General features: G+C 50.6%; 1 protein-coding gene across 1 annotated transcript in view; it reads right to left on the reverse strand.

The window, feature by feature from the left end:
- ITPR1 (inositol 1,4,5-trisphosphate receptor type 1) overlaps nucleotides 1-21,994 on the reverse strand; it is a 304,897-nt gene that overhangs the window by 90,253 nt on the left and 192,650 nt on the right. Inside the window, exons 38-41 of the mRNA XM_019667129.1 lie at nucleotides 17,085-17,120; nucleotides 15,851-15,898; nucleotides 10,594-10,726; nucleotides 8,510-8,700 (exon numbers count right to left, since the gene is read on the reverse strand). Coding sequence (XP_019522674.1) covers nucleotides 8,510-8,700; nucleotides 10,594-10,726; nucleotides 15,851-15,898; nucleotides 17,085-17,120 — 408 coding nt within the window. The remainder of the gene's footprint in view (nucleotides 1-8,509; nucleotides 8,701-10,593; nucleotides 10,727-15,850; nucleotides 15,899-17,084; nucleotides 17,121-21,994) is intronic.

Here is a 21,994-nt window from a genome sequence, read left to right on the forward strand (position 1 = left end):
GAAGGGGGAACTCAGGAGACAATGAGATGACGGCTCAACGGGCCGCTGTTTTCAAGTCTTCCCTGTTTCTGCGCTTTAGTCAAACTTTGGAGACATCTCCTTTTAGAAACGAATTCCTGCATGTGGATTTCGCAGGAAGGAAGGAAGATGGCCCCCCAACCACTCAGTCCTGTCAGAAGACTGAAGAGCAGACACACAGAACTGTCCACTGTTGCCCACACTGCTGGCTTGGCTGCTCAGGGAAGAAGAAAAATGACGCCGACTTTCCAATGCCTCTCCAGGCACAAGCAGGGTGCATCTGTCGGTCCCCTCAGGCCACCTCAGCAGGGCTGTGCTTCTTGTGACCCGAGTGACAAGGAGCCCCGTGAACGTGGACAGCCCTTGCACCGATTTCTTGCCCTGCAGTGCCACACAGAGCCAGCCATCCCTTGGAGCGTGGCAGTCAGGATGACCAGGACGGAGCTGTGGGGCTTGTCACTCTCCTTTTCAGGAGAAGTCATTCGGGTCTCCTATTTCCAAAAAAGGGAACCATGTTTGCATGTTGAGTTTCCACCTCAAAATCTGGGTTTAGACCAGTAACCCTAAAAGACCCTTGTCCAATGACATGCGAGTTCCCTGGAAATGGAGAGGCAGGATAAGGTGCAGAGGTCCAAGGAGTTATTTGGAACAAAAAAAGGAAGAAAAGGCAAAGGCCTGGGTGAGGGAGCACTGAAAGCCACGGAGTGACCGACGGGATGGCCCTTGCTCTGCTCCGCCCAGAGCACCTGTCAGCACCTGAGGCCAGGGGCCTCCCAGCCTGTGGGCCCCCGGACTGTGGTGGGCTGCGTGGGAACCCAACACAAAACAGACCCCCACGCCCACTACATGAAAACAAAAGATCAGAAGTCGGGTTTTTGACAGAAACCAAACTTAAATGAAACCCACTTTTAAATAATGCAAGTTTTCCTAATAAAAATCACCACCACATTTGAAGATCTTTCGATGTTCCTGAGACCGCAGGAGGCACTTTCTGTGAGCCACCTGGTCTGACTATCCCAGCAACCGTGAGGTGGGCCCCTCTGGTCAGGAGCCAGGCTGAGGGGACGAGGACTGTGCCCTGAGAGCCGTGGAAGGGCTGCCCCGGGCCTCCCTTGTGCCACACTCGCGGCTTCCATTGCATCTGCTGGCCGGTGCCCTTTAGCTCATGTTACTGTTGAATGCACTCGACAACTGCAGGAGGCGGGCCTCGGTTTTTCTAACCCTCGTTTTAGAGATGAGAAAACTAAGATTCAAAGTGTCCCGAGGAAGTCCAAGGTCACCGGGCTGGCAGGGGGCAGAGCTGGCACTCCGACCAGGCATTTCCACTCGGAGGCCAAGTTCCCTTGCAGGCCCGAGGCTTCCCTCCCAGGCGGTCTCCCCAGAAGCGCCTGACCCCACGCCACCGAGTTGCCGGCTCAAAGGACGGCCCAGAGGCAGAGTCTACACGCCTCCTGGAGCCCGGGCGGCGGCTTCGCTGTTCAGGCTTCCCCTGAAGGGCACGGTCTCCAGGGAGCCGGCTGGGGCCAGGCCACCGGCCTCCCTCCTCTCTTCACGCCCACAGATCCCACGCCCGAGAAAGCACCTTCTGACTCCACTGCCAGCTGCACGCACTCCCACATGGACAAAACCTGAGGTCAGAAATCACAGCTCAGAAGTGACTCATTCCTGAAGGCCCTGCCAGAAACGACACCCTTTTGCATAACTTGTTCACACACCACCTTTTCCACCTCCTCAGGGTGGCTGCCCTGTCCCATCGAGGCTGCTCAGCCTCACAAGCTGGCCCAGGAAAACCAAAGCACCCTCACCCTCTGCTATCCGGGTCAGAGGCAGCCCAGCCAGCATGTTCCTCCCACCCTCACACTGGCGGTGCTTCTGGAAGGGGTGGGAGAGTTCCTATCTGACGTGGGCCCCTCAGCTGCCTCTGCAAGCCCGTTTCCTGACAGAGTACTTCCAACTCTAGCTGTGTACGTGCAGAAAAGACAGCCCTTTCGGGGTGTGTCTGGAGGCTAGACTTGGCAAAGGAATACCCGTGGGCAGCCATCGGACATGCAAAATTCACCATGCTTCTGCAACAGGAAGCAATCAGTCCCCCTGATTTTTTTTTTGTATCTAGTTTGCTTAATTCACTGTGAGGTTCCCTGTGGTCACCCCAGCACACATATCCCCAAACACCTGTAGTTGCTTAAAAAAACCAAAACCTTAAACACTCATATGTTCTAAGATGTACCTGACTCCTCTTCCCTAGGTGAGCACAGCTCTGTTCTCCCGAAAGGAAGAGGAAGCGAGGGACCTTCCCCCGGGTGCTGGTGGGAACATCTCAGGAGGAAGGAACACAGAAATTGGCAAGGACTCGGAGGACGGATATGCGAGTGCCGTGAGGCTTACAGAGCCCTGTGTGTGCCAAGAATTAATTCATAAGCAAATGCTTATTTTATAGTTTCCCACTAAAAACATCAAGCAGAAAGGAAAGATTTCTTCTGGGAGGCTGGCAGGAAGGGGGTGGCACCCAAGTGGGGAGAAAGACAGCAGGAGTCACTCTTAAGAGAAGCTTGATCCCATGGCTCCATGGCGTCACCCACTTCCGGGGGACCCAGGGGCGGTGGGACCATCTCCTTGTTCCCAGAAGCAGAGGGTTCACCATGAAGTCTAAGGTCAGGGAAGTTTTAGAGGCAATATCCATCTTCAGATGTTACTACCATCAGAGAAGCCAGGGCAGGGACAGGAGATGCTGGAAGTCTTGGGAACACTATCCCTAGGAGTCCATTATGCCAGGCCAGGAAATAGTCTAAATTTGGCTTTCAGGCACTTCAGGGCTTTAGGCGATGACGTGACAGATGACAAGGGAATACGGGAGCAAATGCTCTATGTGGGGGTGCCTGGCAAGACCGTGTGTCTTATTTCTGGACTCCCGTACACTGAGCCCTCTATGGTCTGCGCACTCAAGTTCAGAACTTCTGAAGAGCAATGGTCTCTAGTGACCTCAGCCTCAAGGTCAGGGCTGAATTTTCACACACTGTCCAAAAAGGGAAGGACATGAATTGACACTTCTGCAAAGATGGGGTTGAACTTCCAGGGAAAGCCAATCTCCTTCATTGCAGAGACAACGGGGTCTCCATTTTTTGCAGCTGGGTAGCACCCAACGTGGGGGCTAGACCGACCCATGGTAGGTGCTCAACCAATTACGGTGGTGATGTGGGGGAGCCAGTCTCCAAAGGTGGCCCCCACCTTTCACACACATCCCCTCCTCACGACAAGAGGTAGAACTTTCCACCCCTCCCTCCCTCTGAAGCCAGGCTGGCTTCATGGCTGGCTCTGATCAACAGAATAAGGCAGACGCATTGTGCTAAGAGTTCCAAGCCCAGGACTTAGGAGGATTGGTAGTTTCTAGTCCCTGCTTCTTGAAATGCTACTTCTTAGATTTCAGCCACCACATTCGAAGAAGCCCAAACCACAGGGAGAGGCGACATCGATGAGACCCAAGGTGAGAACCCCAGCTCAGCTCTCAGCTGAGCACCAGCACCTCGAGTCAGAGCCATCTAAGTGGCCACCTTGGCCATTCCAGCCCAGTGCAGCCCAATGACCGGAGCCCCAGACAAGATCAGTGGAGCAGAAGAACCACACAGCTGAGCCCACACCCACAGAAACATGACAGGCATCAGAAGGGCCATTGCTGTAAGCCATTAAGTCCTGAGATGGTTAGTTACTCAGTGATAAGACAACTAAAATGGGGTAAGGGAGGAGGGTTCAAGAGGCACAGGAAATATAGCAGGGCTTTGTGAAGCTCTGGGGCTCTGAGTACGTCATCACCCGCAGTGGGCTGTTTCCTCGTCTCTGTGACGGGGACAACCTATGCCCTGCGTACCTCACAGCACAGCTGGGACACTCAGGTGAGAAAGCCTGAGTGAGAGGACTTCGGACACAGTCGTCCAAGACATCTGTCTTGTCTACTGGGCTCGGCAGCCATGAACCCACTTCCATGAACCCTGGCCCACTTCCACCTCTGTCTGTGGAGATGACAGGAGTTACTGTGGGAGAAGGAGAAAGCCATCTTCCTTTACAGAGTACTTGCCATAGTCCTCAGGTCTTCACCATCATCCCGAAGAAGAAAGCCAATTCAGGCAAGGAGGAGTTTGGGGAGCCAAACTGCCTTGGTTCAAATCTTGGCTTTGCTACTTATTGCTTGTATGATTTGGGGTAAGTTCCTGAACTATTGGGTGTTTTGGTCCCCACATCCATAGAAAGGGGTAATCATGGCATGTACCTCATAGGGAGGTTGTGGGGATTAAGTGAGAGGACACATGAAAAGCACTTAAACCAGTTCCTGGCCCAGGAAGCACTTCGTAAATGTTGGCCGTTGTCATCATCATCATGGTTTCTACGTTAATTTTTAAATGATCATACAGTAAAACTGACTTTTTTTTGAGTATAGTTCTACAAAATGTCACATATGTGTAGATTTGTGTGGCTACCATCAAAAGGATGATACTCAGCAGTGTCATCACGCGAAAACTCCTTTGCGCTACCCCTCTCTGCAGTCTTGTCCTTTTGAGCATGCCATGAAAACAGAGCCACCCAGTGTCACCTTTTGAGACTGGCTTCTTTTCCTCAGCATCACGCCTTTGAGACATGCCCAGATTATGGCCCTTATCAAGAGTTCATCCTTTTTGATTGCTGAGTAGTATTCTGCTGTGTGGACGGACCATCATTTGTCCAATCACTGTAATGATTTTCACAGGCCAGGGAAGACTTCAGAAATGGAACCAGCCAGCCACCGTGACTGGGTTCTAAGAATTCCTGGGACAATATCTAATAATTGTCACGAAGTCCTGACTCAAAGCTGCAAGGACCCCGGGAGCCCACACTTAGGTCTCACACTCGCTCGACACAGGAACAGAAACCCAGGGCTAACTTCCCTCATCCCACACAAAACGGGGCTGGAAGGCGGTCCCATTCTCCTCGTTGGTTCTCAGTGAGAAACAAGTGCCAAACCCCGGGGGGCGGTGCTGCCAGGGGAAGCCCGCCTGACCACAGACCAATTTCCCTTCCTGGGACTGCAACACGTCACCCTCACACTGAACAGGAAGTGATAACAGGCAGTGAGTTCCAGCTGGAACCCACCCCACCTTTAATGGGTCACAGCGCACCGGCAATCATTAACGGCCACAAGGGCAGTCTGAGCCCAACTCAAACTAACTTCCCAGCTGGTCACGGACCACTTTGAACCGGCTTCTCTAGAGCAGGACGAAACTTTGAATCACTTCCCCTGGGGCTTCAGGTTCTGTGTCCTTAACTGGCCTCAGACAACCAGAGTTCCACATCATTTTCTCCAGAAAGAGCAGCTCAGGGCCAAGGGGATCTCATGTGTCAACTCGAGGCTGGAATACATTTTCTTGGAACCACAGGTCTCTAATGAGGTGGTAGGTTAGGGTTAGCTTCTCCTCTCTAACCCTGGAGATGACAGAAGGGGTGGAGGGGAGAGGAGGGGAGGAGGGGGCAGGCGGGCGCGGGTCCTCAGCGCCGCCCTCAGTGCCCTGCCCTCGCGTCCTGGCAGCGCACAGGCCCCCACGCCCAGGCCCACCCACTCATGAGCACACTGCCTCCCTCGGGAGAAGACAGCTTGCCTCCCGGAGAGGCTGAACTGCTGGAGCGCAACCATGGCATTTCATCTGGAGCCTGAGCATATGAGTAAGAAATGTGTGAAAACATGAAACTAATATTCATAATTACTTTACAAGATAAAGAACTTGGAGGAAAAACAGATTCTGGATGCCTTGCCATCCCCATCAGGGTACACTGTGAAAAACACGGCATCTCGCCAGCCAGCCTCAGCACGCTTCATTACTCCTTAATTAACGGTGTCTTCCTGCGGCCATTGAGACTCTTTCAAGCTCTGACAGCCAACTGGGACCTCCAACCTCAGCTCCCGCAGCCCATCAGGTGCCACCCCCAACATTTACTACCTTTCAACCTTTCAGTGATCTGGGCACTGGCCTGGAGCAGGGGGTGTTGGAGTTTCCACTCATGAGATCCTGTGCCTCACCCCCGTACCCCACTGGGTTCAGGATCTCTTTTTCTCCCCCATTTAAAAAAATTTTTTATTGGGGTACAACTTAGGTGCAGTAAAGCGCACCTACTTAAACTGCGTGGCTCACTGAGTTTAAACACACACACACGCCCAGGCAACCACCATCTAGACCAGGATGTAGACATCTCCTGTAACCCAAAAGGCTCCCCTGTGTCCCTCCCAGCAAGCATCCTCCCCCGGTGACGACCAGTTCCATCATGGATTCGTTTGGCGTTCCGGCTCTCAGCAGCTCGCCCCTGAATGACTGCTGATTAACTTTTTAACGATGGGTCAGACTGTCTCCTTCTGGGCCCCGCCTTCCTCAGTTGACTGGCAGGTTTACAGTCCTTCAGGGCCAGCTCCGAGGCCCCTGGGAGGGCTGCCCGGCCACTGTGCAAAGCCCAGCTCATGCCCTGGGCTCCTCCCACCTCCCCCGTCCGCTCTGCTCCGGGTTCACGAGCACACCTACCGCTCTGGGCCTCTGGGCCTCCTCTCCCACGGCCCAGCTCCGTGCCCAGTCCCGCCTTCCAGACCCACAGCCCTCCTTCAAAGCCACCTCATCAGAAAAGCCTGTCAGCAACGCCTTGCACAGCCGTCACTACTTCTTCAGAGGGGCCACAGTATCGATAGCCCCTGCCTCTCGGAAGGCCCTACCCATGATTGAGACAGCTCCCTATGTGCGTGTCAAGGCATCCCGCATCCTTGCTAGATTGTCAACTTCCCGAAGACCAGGCTTCTGGGATTTCTCAAGTTAGCAAAGCTTTAAGAAAAATTGGGGAGGGGAGGGAATAACTTAGGGTTTCCAACTTCTTAGTTGGCCAATTGAGGAAAAATCAAACCAGAACTGTCACCCACTATCAACACCATTTCATTAAAGAAAAGACTGGAGCTAAAAAAGAAAAAAAGAAAAAAAATTGGAGTGGCGACTATCTCAGAATAAAAAGGGTTCCAGTCCTTCAAGCTGATATATCTGGTTAAGGAAAAACTCACCACATTGCCCTTGTTTTTCACCCTTAGCCATGCCTGGAGAAAGTTCTCACAAGCGGGCTGGCTCCAGCGTCTGGAAACCACTGCACTGTAGCTCCCTAGTAGAGAACTGTGTACACAGAAAGCGCTTAATAAATGCTTAGTTCACTGATCTAGTTACTGGAATCATGTGGTTCAAGGAGTGTCTCAGCCCTGCTTCCATCCCAGCACAGGCACCAGACACCACGGGGACGGCAGTGAGGGACGAGAAGGCCCGCAGAACCCATGCCCCGCTTGCGGTCAGACTCCCAAGGGACAAAACCAAACACCAGTCCCAACACGCTACAATTCAGGTGCCCGTGTGACAACCCAGACAAATCTCAGCTTAGTGCAGTGCGTCACGATGGACCTGACAGGTGTGTGTCGAGGTGACTGGGGATGGAGGGTGAGGAGACGGGGCCGCAGAGCCACAGACAGGTGTGCAGGTCGTGCTAGGTGCAGGGTGCCTGGCTGGAAGAGGGAGTGGGGCTGAAATCAACCTGTGTTCCCCTTGCCCAGGCAGGTGCCCTGGCCTGGGGCACACCTGCCCACAGTGAGAAGCGCCCTTTCCTAATCTGCACAAAGAACCAAGGCTTCATTAGTCCAGGCTCTGGATTTAAATTCAAGACCAAGAATATGATGTCAAGTCAAATACATACGTAAGGGTGAATTGTAAGGTATATCAATAAAGCAATTATCAAAATGTACACACAGCTGAGTAAACCCTTATTCAGAGCGCCTAGGAAGGCGAGTGCATGAGGAAGAGAGTGTGAAAAATATTTAAAGGAATCATTTTAATTGCCACTTCTACATGAAAATTATGTTATGTATATATTATGCAAATTCATTAAAAATGCTTCAAGGACTACTATTCTAGTTTTTATTGTTTCAAAATATATACCATGCCCAGCTAACAAAAAATCATCTACTTATCTTTGACCAACCTAGCCTGGCTTTTCCCTATTTGTTCATATTGGTTTGGTTTTCTTGAACTGTTCAGACGAAAGGCAGAGAAACTTATAGCCAGTAATAGCTACAGTGTCTATTGATATAAAAATTAAATCTCATCAGCACACACACACACACACGCCTTTCTGGTCATCTTGTGGTGGGATTGTCTGTGATTGTGGATAAAAACCGTAAACATACTTCACTCAATCAGTCACTGAATAGACTTTTATGGAGTACCTACTATGACCCACATCCTGGGTCAATTTTCTTTGCCCACCCTCCGCGTTTCATCAATTTGCAAGTGTTAACTCATGTTTTGGAACCAAGTCTGAATTATGACTTGATGGACCAAAGCAAGGGTTCGCCAGAATTCACTTTCCAGAACAACAGAATCGGGTGCTCTAAGAATGAGCTGTGTCATACAAGAGCCCCGGCACCGCCTGGGCACCAGCAACCATGCCCCCTTCCTACCTGTATGGTGGTGTTGCCTCCTTCCAGAAGGGCGATGGCCAGAAGAATGCTCTCGTGGAATACCCGGTCACTGGAGGCGTTCATGATGAGGTCGATGACCAGGTTGGAGGCCCCCTCCTTGTCGAGGTGGCACTGAACCTCGGCCAGGCTCATCTCCCCCCTGCTCATGGCGCTGGACCCGGAACCTCCCCCTAGGAAGATGGAACATTGTTCTCATTAACCACAACCACAGCAGCTGACATTCACTGCATATCACTGTGTACGACACTTATTGCACTAAATGCCTTGAGGGGATTCTCTCTTTTAACTTTCTTAAGGACTCCACATGGAAGGTACTGATTAGCACAGAGATGAAGTCTCTTGTCCAGGGAGCCCCGCCTTATAAGTAGCCGAGATGGGATTTGAATGCAGGCTGTTGAGATGAGGAAAGAACAGTACTTTTCCAGCATGCAACTAAAGCATCAAGCCAAGACTGTCCTCTAGGTTAAAATACAGTGACTTGGGGCGGAGTTACTCAGAACTGCTTTAAGAGAGAAACCAAACTTAAACCCTTCTATGAATGACCCTAAGAAAGCACAGGTTGTAATGATCACTTCAGCCCTCTTTCAAACAACTCCATCCTAGCCCCAAACTCACCCTTGCAGATACCGTGGCTGTTCATTCATTCATTCAGCAGGTATTTACTGAGTGCTGGGCGTAGAGCCACAGCTGGGGGTGGTGGGTAAGCAGAATAGACGGAGTTCCAACCTTGGTGACCTCCAGATGCCGTGAATAGCCCCCTAAGAAGAGGGGGCTATGGCCCTCAGTGGGATGGATTCTGTGTGTGTGGACAGTGCCTGTTTGAGAACTTGCCTGGCACCGTTACTGGCAAGAGCTGAACCATCAACTTCCGAAAATGGAAAACCATCCCTGTCCTTCCCTGCAGAGCTCAGTTCGAACACCACCTCCTTTCTGCTGCGTCATGGCATTAGGTGTACAGTGCAAGGTGGGATGCACATCTTTCTGCAGCTGCTTCGAGCAGAATCTGCCTCTGACGCATGTCACGCCCCCCACGATGCCTCCCCAGGGCCTCGCGTATTTGTTGAATGACCTCACTACAGAAAGCAAAGAAATGTGTGAACAAATTGTGCTTGAGAATCACTGGGAACGTGGAGGAAAAGCTGAGGTCCTGTTCTGGGGACGCCCTGAGAACTGCAGCTTCGCACGTTCCACAAACAGAGCAGACTTGCTTCAAGTTTTCATCTAGTGAGAAACCCAAGACCCCTCCTCAGAAGCTGCTGGGATCAATCTATTCAGCACCGAGTATTTTTGTGCTGCCTACAGAGCCCACCAGGAATCACTGCAAGACAAGAAATCAGGCAATCTACATTTGTGCTTCGAGCACTGAGCTCCCCGTCCTCTTAAAACAAAAACAAAACTCACAGTGCAGGTCAGTGTTTCTGCTACTTCTGCCTATAATTGTGCTTATCATGGTTCGGAACGCTTTAAGGATCTGTTTCTAAGATTTCTATACAGAGTTTTATTTTTTGGACAGACTCCCATAAGAGTTTGGGGAGGCACTCGGCATGGGCATTAGAATTAGATACACCGGGTTCGAATTGTAGCCCCCTCACTAACAAGCTTCCATTTCCTGTTACACTGGGGTAATGACAGTAGCTACCCCATCATGGGTAACTTGAAGGAGCAAACGAGACAAGGCATGCCAAAGGCTTAGGATAGCCCTTGGTCCTCGATGACTATACAAGACACGGCAGCTTCATCATCCTCACTGCCAATATCGTGCTCATCTGCAGGGACAACGTGAGTCCTAATGACCACAAGAAAACACGCCATAAAATCAAGTTCCTTGAGTCACTCAGAAGTCACCCAGAGGGCAAAGAGGGGCGGGGCGGCAGGCTTAGCCAATATCTAACTGCAGAGAGATGTTTTGAGACATCCGTTTGATGGCAAACCAATGACAGAACAGGTTGCAAAAAAATACGCTTGTGCCACAAATGCGTCTGTTCGCGTTTCAACCTGCTCAGCAGACACATGCAGCCCTCCCGGTTCACACGTGCAGCTGGTTAACACACCACACAGCCTACCTCCTCCCCCAGGCTTGCTGGGTCCTCCTGGAGACAGCGGGCCATTGCCAAAGCTGGTAAGGCTCTCTCTTCTTCCTGAAGGTCTGATGTTTCCATAGTAACGGTTGACCAAAATTTGCCTGAGCGCCTCACCCTTAATTCAAACAGGATATTGAAATCAGGTTCTGAATTTAATGCACAACTGAGCGACTAATATTCAAAAAAGCACAGGGGTATTCAGTTATAATTGGCTCAGTTTCACTCAGTGAAAAAAAAAACAAATTAATAAAAGCATTTGGAAACTCTAAAGTTCGCCTCTTTAATATTTTCTCAGGAAACTGGATCATAAGAAAAAAAAAGCAGTGATCTAGGATATTAAATATCTGAAGCATTCTCTCACACAGTGACACAGGTAGAATGTTAATTTTGAAGGACAACTAACAATGACAGAAACAAACACAAAAGTCCCTTTGGGGTAAGCCAATAAAAATCGGGCCAATTGAAAATTTTACAGGTCATCTTCCACAGAACAATACAAAAATGTTACTGAAGCACAGGGTTGATTCCCAAGATCCTATGAAAATATTAAGGTATCTGAGTAAGAGAGTATAACGAAATAAGCTGAAGGTAAGCCTTTCATACAGAAATAATGGGCCAAATGAAGAAAAATTTTGCTATAGAAATTAGTGGCCGATATCAGATATGTCAATCAAAAAATAAGCATCATGGAAGAAGTAACACTTGAAACCATTTGCTTTGAAATATGGGAGGTGAGGAGTGAGAAGGGGTGTAAATGAGAGAAGAGGGGGCACGAAGTTGATAGTTTCGAAGCTGCATCACAAATGAGGGTTCTCAAAACTCTGACATCTTTTGTAGAGTTTTGAACATTTCCATAATAAAAAGCTAAAGATATATAGGTATCAAAGGAATTCTGGACAGGGGCTGTAGCAACTCTTTCCCACGACTCCAAATGGATGAACATGTAACTTTGATTTGTTCTCTAACCCTGGGGCACGGGCACAGCAGCACCAAGAAGCGGGGTCCTCTCAGCTCTGTCACTTGCAGTCACGCTACGGGACTCCAGACCAGCTCCCAATCTGGAAGTTTCTAAAAGCCAAAGGCCATGTGGATTTCCCGGACTCCTTCCCAGGGACAAAGCTGTCAGGCTAAGTGGCAGAGGAGAGATGTCGAACTACTGCAGGTCTCTAACGTGGAGATGTTGGAGTCCTTAGAAGAGACCTGCAGCTGTAACACCAGTCAGTCGAATTTAAAGGGATTCGTTAATAAGTTCTGGGAATAGGTCTGGGGACCCCAAGCAGGGTGTTTGCAAAACAAGATGGGAGGCAGAGGGGCCCTGAGGGTGGTGGGGGGCTAAGGGCACCCCATATAACGTCCCAGTGCCACACTGCCAGGTTTACTTGTGTTTTAATCCAGGCTGCTGGGCAAAGACTCTGGGGACAAATTAGTATGGGGAAAAAAAAGAGAGAAAGAAGTGGAGGGGGGAGGACTGATTTTTAAATGCAAGTTCAGGGAATAAAAAAAAAAAATCTCAACTTTCCTCTCTGCATTCCACCCACCAATGTGTCTCACTGTGGTTCTGCAAAGGAGGGTTTTCTCTCAGCTCAGGAAACTCGTTTCTGACCTCGACCACCTGTAAAGTCAACATTCTGAGAGTGCTTCCAATGGGGAAGCTGTGATGTGTTCAAGTACTTTTTAAATAAACTGCCTTTAGTAGAACATTCCTTCATGGCGTAGAGAACCACATTTCAGTACAAAGACAAAGCTTTGCTGGTGCTCAGGTGTCCCCAGTACAAGCCCATCAGCACTCCCCCAAGCCGCCACCGAGAGCACGGTGATCTGAAAGGATGGCTTCATAAGAGAAACACAAATTTTAAAAGCCTACTAAGAAAGAAAAAGGGGAAAGAAAAGGTCACGTCTGCGTTGACCGTAACACGCAATCTCATGCAATTTCCCCTTTTCAACCTAGTGACGCCTCTAGGTCAGGGGTCGGCAAACTGCGGCTCACAAGCCACATGCGGCTCTTTGGGGACGTCCATGTGGCTCTGAAGGAAAATGGAAAATGGAAATAAAACGATCATAGTTTCAATTATAATATTACTTTAAATTTTCCTTATTTGTAAAAATATATTTATGGCTCTTGAATAATTTTTAAACTGTTGTGAGGGACAGGATTGGCTTTTCCAGGGGTCGGCAAACTTTTGAGACAGAACGTACCCCAAGAGCGGCACGTGGCGCGCGAGACGCAGTTTGCCAACCCCTGCTCTAGTTGATGGCCTTTCAGTAAAATGCAGAGCTCCCAGAGGTGGGAGGCTGGCAGCAAACCACCGTAATGCTCTAAGGGGATCCCCTTTGGCCCAGGAGGACGCTGAGAGGTGTCTAGCTGGGGTGAGACACGGAAGTCACAGAAGGTGGCCCATGAAGCCATCACGGCAGGAAGAGGGATGTCACAGGGCAAATGGCCAGGCGACTGTGACCAGTCCACACACACCCCCTCCTCAGGGAAGTCCCCACCAGAGCCCTGGCACGACTGTTTCACTGAGGGCCGGAGCCACTCGGTTAGACTTTCTGCTCTGTGTGGTTTCCAGGGTCACTGGCGAGACTCTGGACATTTTGCAAACGAGGAAGCAGGAGGTAAAGAGAGGGACGTGTGCCATCCAGGAACACGTGGACACCAGGAACAGGAACTTCACACTTATGTGGTTTGGATGCCAAACCCAAGTTACAAAGGGATCTCACAGCACCATTTTGCCTCTCATTCTAAAGAAAACCCCTAGCAGTTACCACAGCAACAGATGCAGCCAATGGTACACTTTTTCCCCCATAAGAGAATATTATGAAATGAGCTCATGGAAAACACACACACACACACACACACACACACACACACGCACACACACACACATTCCACCCCACAAACTTTTCTTTTTCCCCCCTCTTAATTATAAGGGTTTGGCACACATTTACCTCACTTTCTCTCCAAAAATTTTAAATTGCAAGAAAAAAACACACAAAAAAACAGGGAGCATGTGGGATTAAAAAAAAAAAAGAGATTTCTGAGAATTTTAGGTAAAGGGGACAGAAAAAGAAAACAGATAAGCATTATTAAAAGTTATGCAAATCCCTACTGCGAAAACAGGTTCAAGGAGAATTGTTTTTCTGAACCAGTGAATTAATTTAGGAAAAATTAAAATCTGCCGAGAAAATCCTCCCTAAACATCTTGATATAAATTACTCAACAGCACCTAGCTGTTTCTGGGGTGCCAGACTGAAACGCCTGACTGCCGAGAAGAAAAAAATGGCTTCCCAAATGACGTCACTTCTTCAGCTATAACGTTTGGCCACGCAAGCCTTGTGAAAAAATAATACTAGTTTTTTCCAGCAGTTGACACCTCCAGCGTGCAAACATCAGCAGCTTGCCTCTGGTAAGAAATTCCACACACGTTATTACCTAAGACTGAGAAAAGGCAGCAAGTTTCATTTGTAGTAAAAGTGCCCTGTTAAAACCCTAACGTGGAGTCACGAAACCAGGCTTCTGCCTTGCAGCTCGGTTCCAGGGAGAGTCTTGCTTCTATCAGTGAGACTGGTGGCTGAAGAACTGTGTGGGGAACACAGCAGAGGGCTGAACCAGGCACCAAGGAGTTAACATTCCACAAGCAAAGGAGAGAACAAGTGACCTTTGGCTTCCCAGGTTCCAGCCACTGAAAACTCCTGGGCTTTGGGCAAGGTCATCCTGTCACATGAGCAGTGAGCCTTTCACGCGTTGCCTTCTGAGCCTTTCACACCTTTGTCAGCACTGAGGTAGGGCCTCAGTTTAAAAATACCTTCCTTTTCCTATCCTGTTGTCTCGCAAACCACTGACTCGTCCCCACTGCGAGGTGACGATGTGACAGTGTCCTGCTCCAGCTCTGTTGTCATCCCCATTTCACAGCAGAAGAGACGGAGGCACAGGGAGGCGAAACACCTCGCCCCGAACCACACAGGCAGGGCCTGGCCACGGGAGACTCGTCCCTGCGTGTAACCCCACAGCTCAGGCAGCGGTCAGCGCTGCATCCCTGGGAGCGTGGGGCGTGAGGGACCAGGGCTTCTGACACCCAGGCTAGGCAAGGATGGGAAATGCATGAACGCTGGGTGCCTGTGGTCCCACCTGCAGGACACGCAGGGTGCTCGAGGGGAAGGGCTGAATGCCAGCCTCTTGGGAGCCACTCTTTGGTCATCGCCTGAGAAATCACAATGCCTCAGACAATGAACAGGGTTTGGGACGTGGTGGATGGGACAGGGGCTGGCTGTGTGAGCAGAACCACAGCCCCCCGGCTACCCGTTTATCTCAGGTCTGAAACCTCCGGGACATGGACGACAATTCCAAGGCAGTCGTCGCGATGACTGCTCATTTTCTAACCCCGTGACCTTGTGGATGGTACCTCATCTCCCGAGTCTGTTTCCTCATCTGTGAAATGGGGATGAAGGCCGTGTCGCTGGGTCAATGTCAGCAGTGAGTTAACACACATAGGAGTCTGAGCACAGTACTTGGCACACGACAGGTGCTCAGAATACAGGACATCTGGTTATCTTCCCAAAATGGGTACCATGCAGTCAGTGCGGGTCATGCTGCCGATGACATACACGGCCTTCTAGAAAACGGCCTCAGCAACACAGGCAGCGCCTTCAGGAAGAATCTGCCTGTGGCCTAGGAATTCCTTCCCAGGAACCTATCCGGAGACAGATGCACCTGCTCATTCCCTGCCAAAGGACAAAATTACAAGCCACCTGTTAATCTGTGGGACTTTCGGCAGTTGCTGACTTTCAGAGACTTTCAAAGGAGACGCTCAGACGTCATAGTTCATGACCCAAGCTGTACGCTGAGAAGGGCCCAATGACTGACAGCGTGTGTGACAGCGTGTGTCAGAAAGTGGGCGGAAGAAAAAAGTAAACCGCTTTTAGAGACAGGTGCTGTAATTAGGAGCCATTTTCTCATGGATACTTCATTATAAGTTACCCATAGTGATCATGGGTTACTCGCAGAGAAAATAATTTTAAGGCTTCACCGACATAGAAAGCCAGCACCTGAACGGCTGACCTGGGTCCTGTCTGGAGACTGGCTGGACATTGTGCTTTGCGCAGGTGGAACTGTGGGCTCATTTGATTTATACAAATGGCTGTGACTGGCCCTGAGCCAATGAATACTTTAACCGTATCAACAACAAAAGTGGTCTTCAGTCACAGTGTGGCCGAGCAAGCACCCAGCACCCAGGGTACGTACCCTTTTATGGTCTTCCAGTTGCCTCAGGGGTGGACTCGGCTCCTGCTCCTGTTGGGCACGCAGAAATTCCGTTTTGAGTGACACGATGGACACTGCCACCGCCAGCATCAGTCACGGACACACACCGGGTGCTCACAGACAGCCGGGACTCACACAGAAGGGGCACGGGGCTGCCCTGCTTTCAAACCCAGCTACATGTCAATGCCCCGTCACCCTGGACGCGGTCAACACGCAGCTCGCCCCCAACCCTAGGGCACTGCGGGAAATGGGTGAGCATGTGACTTCGGCCAACGTTCTCTTTTGCAAAGATTATGAAAAGGAAGTCCTAGATGATGTATTTTTACACGAACCCAAGGGGTTATAATGCAACACTCAACGGGGCAGGTCCTCCTGGCTGAGACAAGCATGCCTACACCACACATGCGCAAGGACGTGAAGGAGACACCACTGAGCACACAGACACGGGGTGGTGGCTGTCCCCCTACCACCAGGGCACGGCCCTCTGATCAAAGCTGCCAGTGTTGAAGGGCCCTGAGAGGCAGAGCCTGGTCGCTACGGAGCTGCCCAGGGCCGCTCAGCTAGCCGGTCATCTTCTGCGTCCCCAAGGCCTCCACAGACTTCTTCCACCTGCAGAGAACCCTCCTCTGCCTTCCACCCCTGCGCTCTTAGGACAGCCTCTGAGAGTAAATTTGGATCCTTGACAAGATGCCTCCCCCAAAAGCTTCTCTACAGCTCTAGATGCCTGAATGAATTCTAGCCCCTCATTATTAAGTGTAGCCAGTGACAAGGACAGGCTGCGCTGTGAAAACACAACTCGACAGGCAGCTTTCACCGAAACTACACATTCATCCCCAGAACTTCACAGTCACGTGATCTCGGCACCGGACCCAGGGTCTAGTTCATATGACAACAAAAAGGCCTTGACATTCCAGGATTTCTCAACTGAACCCTTCTCGCCTGCGAGGACAGTGGTGTGTGAGCCTTCAGGGGGCCGTGCCCCACCCTCCACCTGCAGGGGCCATGGGTTCAGCCCCCAGCTGCTCAGGATGTTTAGGATGTTTGTTTCTGCCCCCAGAGCCCCCTCAGCGACAGCCGGGTCAGCTCCCGGCCAGGCCAGAGGCCTCCCTCCCGCCCCTCCCACCGGGACAGACACGGCTCCACAACTCAGACACTCAGGACAACCGAGGAGCACCCATATTTGCTGGCATCGCAAATATCGGGGAGCAGCACACACCTCTGTGGAGTTCTCAGGGTCCGGAGCTTGTGGCGGCTGGTTGGGAGTGAAACGAAGCAGGTTAGTTCTGGCATGTGCACCGCGCAGGCCACACAGAAGCCCAGGCACCAACACTCAAGGACGGCACACAGAAGGCAAGGTCGAAGGTGAGGTGACCTGGCTGGCCCACCTGTGACGGGGGCTCAGCAGCCGAGGGGCGAGACTCTCTATTAAAGGGGACTGAATGTGGCAGAGCGGGGAGAGACATGTCACGTCAGGAGAGAAACGAAACAGTCTACCACGACTAAGGGGGGAATCTTTTTAAAAAGATGCCCAGGGAAGAGCCACCACACATCAGTGCTTTGTTCATCCAGAGAGAGAGGAAAGGCAAGACGCCGCACCCCCAGAGGTTCGGGGAGGGAGAGGGCGGTGGTGGCACGAGGGGCCTCGGGGACACACCCCGCGCCACCACCCTGGAGACAGGCACCTCCCCGGGCTCCGTTTGCCTGCGCCCTATACCTGCCTCAGGGTGAGACCAGAGGCTCTGAGGCCTCCCCCTCCAGCGTCCCTGGAAGAGAAAGGGTCCCACCCGTGCATTTCCCTCAGGAGCGCCATGGACTGGGCGTCCTGGCCCCACTCCTGCCAGACCATGAAGACACCCCCTCCTCCAGCCTCCTCGATTTCATTATTTCCAACCCATATATGACAGACGAAGATGTCCCCTAGGGTAACCGTGAGGGTGAGTGCGGCGGCTACAAGAAGGCGTGGCTGGAGAAAAGTCCACGGCTCCACGTGGAGACCGTGCCACGAATCTGTGACCCAGAGGGCACATGCTCGGAGCAGGGAGCTGACGTCAGATGGAGCCACCAGGCCGCACCCACGCCGCCCTGGACCCGAGTCACGCACCGGGCACGGCTGGCTGGTCCAAGGTGCAGTCTGGGGCCCAGAATGTGGGCAAGGCTCAGGCTGCGACTCAGTGGCCTTGGCCTCCTTCACTGCTGCAGCGACAGCCCCCATCCCCCGAGGCCAGAGTGTGTGCTGTGTGCGGTGAGGCAGGTGCTGGTAGCCTGCGAGGAAGGCCCTGAGAGGCAGGCGGTGCTGTCTCAGCCCAGCCCACTGCCATCGCTGTGGTGGGCTGATCCCCGAGATGGAAACAATGCTCTTAATCTAAGACTCGCTATGGAGCCCAATAGTTTCTGTCTTTTTTTTCCTTTTTTTTTTTTTATCCCCTAACAGGTAAAATGAAGTAAAGATACAGGGGATCTTGCTAAGCACGTAGGTTGAGCTACTTCACCGAGGCCTATGTGGGGGGCTGCCCCCTTGATTCTGGGCGGGAGGCCTTTGAGACGCGTGCAGCCACTTGCGTCAGGGGAAAATGTCCCTCTGAAGAGTTCAGCTTCCGGTGGGGGTGGGGGCACAGAGTGGTCGGAAGGACAGGAGTACAGCAAGAAAAATAAAACCGGGAGACGATGTAAGTAACATAATGATCCAAGGATGTACTTGAGCGCCACCCTCACGTTCTGTATGCTTTGGGCTAAAGAGTAAAAACTGGGCAAACATTTGTGCTATCTGCCTTTCGTGCAGAAAATGACACCTAAGAAAAGGCAGTATTAAAGCAACTGCTCACGTGCTTTAGAGCAGTGAGAGGCATAGACGGAAAAAAGTATTAGCTTCTGTTTGCATTGGCCCTATGCCCACCGACGCATCCTTCACGCTGAGCTCATCCCCGGTGAGGACAAAAGAAGTGCAGGCTCGGACTTACAGCAGGAACCCACAGAGCTCCCTTCTCAGTCCCCTGCCAATCAAAACAAAAGCTACAGGAAATGCCACGGATGCAACTGGAACTGGTGTCTGTCTGTCTGTCTCTCTCTCTTAGTCTTTCTTTTTCATTCTCTTGTATGAGATCTCTTTGTCCAAAGACGCGTCTTGGGTTCTTTCAGAATGTCATAGGAAACAGAGCTATTTCTCAACCACTCAGGGCCATGTGGCTTCTGACATGTTTTATGACGGTACTGACACTCGACCGCCTCCCTAAACTGCTGGCAGGCTTGTTTTTAAAGACATTCAACTTTTCAAACAATTGAATTTACATGAATTATCTTCCTTCTTTGAATGCTGCATGAAGCCTTTTGAGACCACAGATGATGTGCAGCTTCAGGAATCACTATTTATTTACACAGAAGGACCATGTTTTAACGCTCTCCACTGGCAGGATGGGATAGGAAGCCCAAGGGCACCGGGCGGGAGTCGTGTGACCAGGGTTCACGCAGGCACTGGGTGTGTGCGTGCTCCCGAGCTGGCCACCAACTCGGGGCTCCCCGCCGACCTGCAGCTCAAGGAGACCACAGCAAATGGTCTTTGGGATTCCTTCCAGCTAAACCGCTATGTAATGCTTGGTATATTCCATTAACCTCATTTCATAATATCTAACAGGTAAGTTCTCTAAATGATACAACCCACTAGAACATGACATGACTGCAGGCATGAAAACAGCTAAAACATAACTGGCATATAATTCAGTAAAAAACAAACAAAAAACAGCCCTTACTAAGTAGCACTTCTTCCTATGAGGATTTCTTCTATACTCCTTTGAGAATAAGGTTATTTTATGGCAGTAAGCCGCAATTTTGAAATATGTAAGCATACTAATAAGCTACAAATATATAGGTTCAAATAAGGTTAATACATACATAAATATAATATGGAATACCCAAAGCCAAAGACAATGTTTAGTACATGAATTTTCTCTGCACATTTCTATAACAGAAGTTAATGTTTTCCATGAAAGTCATCCTCTGGCTACACAGTAAGGGAGAATGTTTTGAGAAAACGGGCAAGGCTGAATCTCACGTGTCTTGTCTTCTCCCACCTCAGTCCCAGGATCAGGGTGCTGACACCTGGAATCAAGGTGGAGCCTCCCAAAATAGCAGGAGATTGGCAATGACTGCCTGGTTTAGAACTTGGAAACCAACCCTTCCCCCTAGTGCCTCTTCACAGGTGTCCTTTGATCGTAAGCCTTCCCAGTGCTTTTAGACGAGGTCAGCAAAATGAAACTTAATAGAAAAAAAGATTTCCAATGACTGGCTTTGAAACAGACATTCACAATGAATCTCAAGTCCCTGAATCCCAACTGTCCTTCCTGGACGAGGCCACCAGTCATGACTGTGGTACTTGAGTAGTAACTCGATATGTGCATGTAAGACCCTGACGCACTCGCTTTCAATACAGAATGCACTTATCAAGAGATGAATTTCTATTGCAAATGAAGAAAATTATCCTTCATCATTCTTAAATGAACAGAGGCCTGCAGACTTCCTAGGGTTACTATTTCTGGTGTATGACAACAGCACCCACTCATATCCATCCATCCATCCATCCATCCATCCATCCATCCATCCATCCATCCATCCATCGGTTCCATGTGTGCCTCTCACAGGTAGCACATAGCTCAGGCATGTAACCACCTTGTGTTTTCTACTGCCTTCAACATGAGTCTCTCTATTACCACCGGGCTTGACAATTTTCCTTTGAAATAGGATGTCTCCTCCATGGCCCACGTCACCAGAAGTTGAATGCAGTTCAAGAAATGGAACTGTCCTGTAGATTAAGCTATCAGCACATCAAGGGGGGTTTATCGTCTCTAATCCCCCTACGTCAGTCTGCAGTCCCTCCTCACCCATTCATAACCTCAGAGGAGGGAAACAAACAAGCACACAGTGAATGGGCTTGCAAATATGTTTGCTGGGCCTTGTCTCCATGAGCCTTTGAGAACCCACATTAAGAGAACAGAAACCCTTGAGAGAAAATGGAGCTAAAATAGAACTTATCTAGCATATTAGCAGGGCAATGTCAGATGGCCACATCTGCTAACACAAGGCCCTTTGCTAATGGCATGTTTGTAGAAACAAAGTTAGAAGTAAAAATTATTTTGTTTCACCTCTATTTTATAGAACAAGTCCATCTGAAATTCGTTTTTAAAAAAGGCATTCCGACTTGACTAAATTATACAACTTTAGTCATTTTAGACTAATCTCAGCAGAGAGAGAGAGACAGAGAGAGAGAGAGAACCTCCCCGCCAAGTTCTGCACAAGTTCCTGGGTCCCCACGCTGAGCCTGCCTGCTTGCTCTGTGGTCGCCAGTGTCTAACAGTAAACAGGCCCACTGCATTTATTGGCAATTACTGCTGAAGGTCACACACCAGCAGTAGGCCTAAATTCCAGGAAAAAAAGACTCTGTTATGTAACTGCCGCCTGAATGCTGGCAGGTGCCCAACCCAGCAGTTCGCAGCAAAAAGTAGGACAGCACCGCCCGGGGTTGGACGTCATGTGAACGCCCCCTGAAGGTGAAACTTAATAATTCTTGTGCTTCTCTCCTTTTTCTCCCCCATGAATTTTACAAAGGCGTCCTTCGCTTGCAGAAGCAGCTCGTGGTGGGAGAAGCAGAGGGCTCAGTAGCAGAGGGCTGCAGCCGCCCTCCACACGTGGCAACGTCAACTGAGCTTTTCCGTGGCAGTGCAGGAGGGTGAGGCTGCTGGCTGACACTGGTGACTGGCGATTTCATGGTCCCAGGTGACACTGATTAGATGGGGATCACATCACAGGTGTGTCCAATGCCGCTTGCCCACCGAGCCACAGCACAGGCGTCCGAACGCCCCTGCTGCGTCCCAGACACACACGGGACAACAGGTGCCGACTGCCCCGCCCACCGGCCTGAACTGTGCCTGCTTCCTCGGAGCCAGCCCTCGGGTCAGCGCAGCACAGCGCAGCACAGGTTAGACACGTGGCTCGGGGACCACGCGCTGGTGCTACGCACGGACCTCCCTGCTTAGGTAGAAGTCTCCAAATTACAAGTTCCCATGACCCCATGTACTTCTCCCGTCTACACCTCTCAGGGTGGATGGCTGTCATTTAACATTTATTTGTCCTACTGTC

This window comes from Hipposideros armiger, unplaced genomic scaffold, assembly GCF_001890085.2.
Source record: "Hipposideros armiger isolate ML-2016 unplaced genomic scaffold, ASM189008v1 scaffold_483, whole genome shotgun sequence".
NCBI classification, from domain to species: domain Eukaryota; kingdom Metazoa; phylum Chordata; class Mammalia; order Chiroptera; family Hipposideridae; genus Hipposideros; species Hipposideros armiger.